This window comes from Leptonychotes weddellii, chromosome 1 (genome assembly GCF_054177405.1).
Source record: "Leptonychotes weddellii isolate Sample4059 chromosome 1, ASM5417740v2, whole genome shotgun sequence".
Taxonomy (NCBI): Eukaryota; Metazoa; Chordata; class Mammalia; order Carnivora; family Phocidae; genus Leptonychotes; species Leptonychotes weddellii.
The window spans coordinates 91983490-91990602 of NC_138369.1; the positions used below are offsets into that span (position 1 = coordinate 91983490).

Here is a 7113-nt window from a genome sequence, read left to right on the forward strand (position 1 = left end):
CCAAACTGTGCTGGACCAAACTACTGATTTGAAAGGCATGTCAGGTCTTGACAGGAGAGTAATCCATTTATTCTTCTTTCACCTGTGATGGTGAAATGGACATCTATTTGCATTGCTCTGATTTGAAATGTTTGTAATTTCATAAGCACTTTATAAACTTTATTCTTATTTAGGTAGGATTTTTCTTTGCTTTTGTTGTGGTCAAAAGGTGCTGAAACAGATTGTTGCTTAGTACTTAAACTTCTTAGACCAAGAACTTCAACCCAGGCTTCTGTGAGAGCCACCCTCAGATACATGGAAGCCTCTTAGAAGTAGCTGTACTCGAATTTGTTTTCAGTGGCAAGAGCATTGACCAGAGTCTTTGTGAAGGTACAACATGTTAATTCTAAAGGCCCGAACGAACCACAGTGGAATTGTTCCAATTATTTATTGCCAGATTTGGCAAAAATGACTCTTGGTTCTCCTGAACCTTATGCCAACTTGAGAAAAAACAATCTTGCAGCTGGCCTGAGATTCCACAGTGCTCAAACTTGACATGGTTTCCAGAGAATCTGGCCCCCGAGTCCAGAAGGCTCTGGTTTTCATAAAGATGTATTTGCTGTTTATTTTGTATGGTAAGTATTTGCTATTTTGAATTTAATTATTAATGTTGGTGTCAGTCTTGGTTGTGTATTGCATATACTGTATTTATAAATTGGTGCAAAAAGCACAAGTAAATTATACATCAAATTTATTATAAAGAAATAGTAACTATTTTAACTTTGTTCAAGTATGTGGTAATTTGCTCCTATTAGAGTAAAAAATACAGTAAATTATTATCAGTTTGTGTAACTTAAGAGTATTCCATATAATATTTTTTTAGATTTAGATGCATAAAATTTTGAATGTGAAAATTGCAGGGCATTTTAAAACATGTGGGGGATATTTTCCCATGTTTTGTGTTAATTCATTTTCTTTTGCCATATGATTTTACATGTAATGTAGTTGAGCATACTGTGAATAGATTTGTCTATAATGAGCGAACCATGTAGAACTACTTTTTTAAAATGTAGCTAGTATGACTTTAGATCATTTCTTTTGCAAATCATTATGTAAATAATTTATATCTTCCTAGGTGAGTTACTCATTGCAAAGTTTGACTCATGCAAACGACCTCAAATACATGTCCGCTTACTTTTGCTGTGGCAGGCATCCATGTGAACTGCTTTGTACACTGTGAAATAGTTCACTCCAGCCTGCTCATTTCATGTTTACTCTAGGCTGGAAAAGACTTTGCCAAAACATTCAAGACCATTCTTTTCACGAAATTATAACATACTTTGCTTTCAGAAGACAGATCTTTACATTTCAGCTGGTTTTGTATATCAGGTTTTGGTTTTTTTTCCCTCTTGAGACTCCTACGTAGAGTCCATGAAGTTATTTTTCTTCCAAGTAGTCTATCCATATGTTGATTGCCTTGGCAAAACAACCGAAATGTGAATGTTGTGCCTAGTGAGTGAGTCCTGTTCTGTCCTGATTTCCTTTGGAAGAATTATTGGGATCTAAAATGCCAGTTTTTAGTTTGAACCATATATTTTTATAGCTCAGTATTGCAAACAGCAGTCATATCGTTTCAAGAACGAGTGTGATAATTGCATAGCATTCATATGCACTTTATAGTTTGCATAAGGTAGTGAAATTTATTAATAATCATTTTGCACATGAAAGCTGTGGGGTATACTTTTTTTCTTGTTGTGTCCTTTTCTTTTCTGGTGACAAAGCCAAGTCATGGTAAGGCCCTATAGTTCAGATTCTATGGAAAGTTGAGGAAGAACCTAGGACTGGCTTACCCCTGTGCATTATAAAGAGAATGACTGGAATTTTTATAATCTAGTCTTAGCATATTTCCTTCCACTTAATCCCACATCCTAAAAGGTTTCTTTCTTAGCAAGTGCATTAATTTGCATTAAAATGATCACGAGGGAAAACCCTATCCTTTGACAGAACCTGGTAATTTGCTTTGTAAGACAGGAAATTATCCTAGGAGAAGATGGAGACCTCCCTTTCCCTTAAAAATAAGACTTTAAAAATTGAATGTAATTGGGCATCAGAATCCCTTAGACATACCTGTTTACACTCTAGTCTCATTCCTAATAGCTTCCATTTGTCATTCTAATTTACTCCTTTTGGCTCGGCAGTGGAAGGAGATCACAGTGAGAATGAGTATCCTTTGACCTCTTGTGGCCACAGGGTACCAGCATCCGAGATAGTAGCAGTCAGGTCACCTCTTAGGTGGAGCCAGCTGAAAGTCAGTGTGATGAAAACACAATGAAGTAAGCTCCCCTGTGTCTCAGACCATCAGCAGGGGCTAACATAGTTGTTTTGTGTGCTGAGAGATCCGAGCGAGACCTATGGCATTTTTTTTTTTCCACTTTAAATAACTGGCAGATATTTGAATGAATTCTGGATAAATTACACTGGAACATCCCAGCCTCTAGAATTAGAAAAGATGACTCATCATGTCCCCCAAATCAATTCACGTTGAATTACAAAAAGCAACATTTTGTGTAGATTTGATCAAATTTTATGTATTAGATTTAGATTTTCCTCTTCCATAAAGGATTATCCCTTAATGAAACAAGTTCATAAAGCAATGGTTCCTTCTCAGAATATTTTCCTTATAAAAAGTTCCAAACCAAGGATGCCTGTGTTAGATTTTGAAGTGATGAAGTTTCATTGTATTTTTAATGAAGCCTTTTTAATGAGTTTATTTCAGTAACGAAGTAATCAACCCCCTTTTCACTTTTTATGATGTTTAGGTGTTAAGTTGCTTTTTACATGTATTTTAAACACAGTTATTAAAACATTTTTGTATTCCCCATCAATGAAAATTTTCAGTGTACACAAAACAGAATCCTAGTCAAAACCGTTCAGAGCTTATTTTCTCTAGGTTTTACTAATATTTCTAAGTCAGCCACAAAATATCTGTACATCAAAATTGTAAATTTACAATCAAGACTGCAAATTTAATCTTTCCCATTGTCTCTCTTCTCAGTGCCATGCTTGTAACATTGCTAGAAGGTGGACACTAGGCAACTGGTAGTGAAAGAACAAAGTCCATTCTTTAATGAAGAATTCAGATACATTAGCCATTTGTTCTTTTATGGTGGACAGTTTTACCTTAATGTTCATTGTTATTTGTTGGCAAAATAAAAGTGCCTTAAGTTAAAAGTTTGTTTGGAGATCAATTAACAAATCACTATCAGTCATATTGCATTTATTTACAAGTCTTTTTCTTTTTTTATTTTGCATGTCCATTATAAATTTAATATTGTAAATGTACTCAAATTCATTTACATGCCTATGGCTGCCTTTGATTAAACTTCTTCCAAAAATTAAACTCTGTCCAGATGTTGACTTTGTTCAATTTTTATTTCATGTCAGATGACCTGAACATACGTTGTTGCATAATCACTACCAAGTGGATTCCTCGCTGTGCATTTGTAGATCCCAGAATCTGAGGTTTGGGGATTCTGAATGATGAGGGTACCTCGGGGGTGAAACGGCTCAAGTCCACGAGTCCCCCCTTTATTTGCTATTGAGAGCAAGGAGTGGTCCGGCCGCTCCCATGTAATTTCTGGCTTGGGGACTCCCAGGGCCACACATCGGAGCTGAACGGGCGCTCCTGTCCTTGTGAGAATGCTCCTGGGTAGGCGATTTGTAATTCGGGGTGGGTAGGCTACAACCATTACTGGAATGGTAATCAGTGCATGGCCAACGCTATTTTGAGCCATACAAATATAGTTTCCTCTGTCATAAGCTGTTGCTTCTTTAATGACTAAGGTGCCATTTTCATGCAATATGTATTTTCCACTACCTTGAGGTCTATCTATTATAGAACCGCTTGGTGTAGTCCATTTGATATTTGGCTTAGGGCTTCCATCAGACACACAGTGCAGTGATAGGGATTCTCCACTGATACAGTAAACTGTTCCTAGCACGTAAGAAAGAATCACTGGCTTCTGGCCAATTTCTAACACAATTAGTTTTTCAATGTAGCCGACTTTATTTCTTGCTGCACACCGGTATTTTCCTGCATCATCCCGAGTTGTTTTAGAAATGATGAAAGAACCATTGCTTGCTATCAGATACTGAGAAATTTGCGGCTCATTGGGAAATCTTGTGCCATTTGGTAAAATCCAGATTATTTCAGGTGGTGGGTTTCCATCAACAGAACAATTCAATGCTGTGGACTTTCCAAGCTGGGCAACTATTTTTTCATTAAATGGATTTCTGAATGTTGGTCGTCTTAGCATTTCCAGTACTTCTAACTGTACCACCAGCACGCTCTCTCCTCCTTCATTCCGAGCCACACAGATAAAATCTGCCGAGTCTGAAAACCTCACATTCCTAATTTCCAAGGTTCCATTTTTATGGACTGTGATTCTGCTTCCATAGTATGGGACCGTGAGGAAAATATTATCTGGCATGATCCACATGACTTGAGGAGATGGTGTTCCTTCAGCTCTGCAGTCAAAGTGTTTTTTGGAATGCCTCACGGCTGTGGCTTTAATGATTGTTCTGTTTGTATACAGACCGTTGATTAATGGAGGTTTGGAGACAACATCCAGTTTGTACATTTTTGTGTCATCCCCACTGGGATTTCGGGCCACACACACATACTCTCCGGAATCGAGCAGTTTCACTTTGTTGATGGACAAAGACCCGTTCGCGTGAAATGTGTACCTATCCTTAGAGAATGAAATCACGTCATGGGAAGGCAGCAACCAAAATATTTTTGGTTTGGGTTCACCGATGACCTCACAGTCAAGGACCACTGTGTCTCCAGCCTTGATTCTCCTGTGGGTCTTGTAACCCTGCCTGATCCGTGGGGCAGCTGTTATTACTGTTAGGTGCACCTTCATTTCATCCTTCCCCAGAGTGTTCTGGGCATAGCAAGTATAATCTCCTTCCTCTGCTATCCCAACTTTGTTGAAGTATAAGGTTCCATTGTCAAAAAGGGTATACCTCCTGGTCCTGCGGCCACTGTCATCAGCTTGCATTGCATTGTTTATCATTGTTCCGTCAGGCAAACTCCAAGAAATCTCAGGCAATGGGGAGCCAGAAGCCTCGCAATCAACTTGGAAATCTTTCCCATGGAATACTTGCTTTTTAAAATGGTGCTTGTGGTCAATTTTGGCTGGTTTCAGTCGGAGGCTCACATGCATCAGTATCAGATCATCCCCCATTTTGTTTCTGGCCACACACAAGTAGTCACCACCGTCTTTTTCTGTTATTGATCCAATAAACAAGGATCCATTTGGGTAGACATGGATGCGGCTGCCCATTCTAAGGAGAGAAGAGATGGATTTGAGTGTGCAGCTATTAGCAAGGGGTGAGGGGAGTTGTCTTTATTTACATAGGATTAGCTTTATGGACATTTTCTTAAACTGTTGCAATAAAATTAAAATCGGTACTAGCTTATTTACTGTCTCCTAAACCATTTCCTGAGAAAGAAAATTATCTAACTGAACAGTTAAAATTTAGTGAAATGAAACTCCTTTACAATGGTGATTTGAAAGATACAATGCTGAGAATGCTAGAAATATTGGATACCTTAGGACTTTCTTGACCATTTTACATATCAAATGATTGTTTTGTGATATGTCGGTAAAGAACTTCCATGTATACTTGGCTCAGAAAAGATGCCAGGTTATATTTTTTTAAAAGGTTAGTAACAAAATATAATTATTTGGTTACAAAATAAGTTATACTTTGCCATGAAGAGAGGAAGTGCCAATGTAAGACTCATTAGAAGCCTGCTGTTGCATCTGTCCTTTGCAGGCAGCTGTAAAGTGGTCTCTGCATTTTGTCAAGCTGTGCACTACCTTTTTCTCCCTGAAGTTATTACACAGCATGCCGTTACCACAGTTAGCCACCAGATGGCACATCTTTCCTGCTAAAACCAGATTTAGCTTTTCAGAAAGACCAGTGGAAAATGAATTGCTGTTAAAACCGGGATCAAGAATACCCATAAGGGAACATCTATATATGTTTTTCTTCTTATTTTTTGGCAGTGTGATAAGCAGGTAAGTGAAACCAGAGAGGAAAAGGTGGATAGGATAGCAGCTAATCAAGTCAAACAGCCCAAGTCACTTTCCATTCTCAGCAAACAAGTATGGAGAGTATTGTGTGGTACATTACAAAAGGGACTGTTATTTTTAAATTTTCAAGTAGTTCCTCACTACACATCTGGAAATACTTTAGAGAGCCTTAGTATTTAGATGCTTAGATAGCCTTAGTAACTTGCCTCAGCTCTCAGAGCTGGTTCTCAAATGCTTTATAAAAGCACTGATTCTCAAACTTGGATGTATATGAAAATCATTTATGGAGTATAAAACTAGTCCCACCTCCAGAATTTGACTTAATTGGCGTGGAGTGTGGCCTAGTCATCAGGACTCAGTTTTCCAGTGATTCTCATGTGCAGCCAAATCTGAGAACCACTACTCCCAGCCTTGGCTCTCACAAACAGTTCTCTCATCCCATGCATCAGAATCACATGGCGCCTGCCTCATGTAAGATGCAGATTTCCTGGCTTCGCTTTTCAGAGATTCTGATTCACGAGATCTGGCCAGGGATCTGGGAACCCACTGAGTAACAAACGTCCCAGGTGACCGTGACTCTTACGAACAATAAAATTTGAGAACCAGTCTCCTAGTGTAGTGGCACTAAAATCACCTGGAAGCTTTTAAGAACACAGATTGCCTGTTAAGAGAGAATTGGTTTCTGATTCACCGAGTTCCCAGGCAACGCTAATGCTACTGGCAGGGGGACTGCATTCTTTGAAAACCTTTGATTTAGAGTGACCTTGTCCCGCCCCCAAATCTGATGCATCTGGAGGTGGTAATATATAAGAAGAGACTATAGCTGTTTCTTTTTTTTTTTTTTAAAGATTTTTTATTTATTTATCTGAGAGAGAGAATGGGAGACAGAGAGCATGAGAGGGGGAGGATCAGAGGGAGAAGCAGACTCCCCGCTGAGCAGGGAGCCCGATGCGGGACTCGATCCCGGGACTCCAGGATCATGACCTGAGCCGAAGGCAGTTGCTTAACCAACTGAGCCACCCAGGCGCCC

General features: G+C 38.9%; 2 protein-coding genes across 3 annotated transcripts in view; one reads left to right on the forward strand and one right to left on the reverse strand.

Moving 5' to 3' along the window:
* The window catches only part of MED12L (mediator complex subunit 12L), a 322844-nt gene that overhangs the window by 313818 nt on the left and 1913 nt on the right, over positions 1–7113 (forward strand). The window lies entirely within an intron of this gene.
* IGSF10 (immunoglobulin superfamily member 10) overlaps positions 12–7113 on the reverse strand; it is a 54519-nt gene continuing 47417 nt past the window's right edge. For both annotated transcript variants that reach the window (XM_031028080.2, XM_006733268.3), the window contains one exon: positions 12–5328. In XM_031028080.2, the coding sequence (XP_030883940.2) occupies positions 3420–5328 (1909 nt within the window). In that variant the 3' untranslated portion in view covers positions 12–3419. The remainder of the gene's footprint in view (positions 5329–7113) is intronic.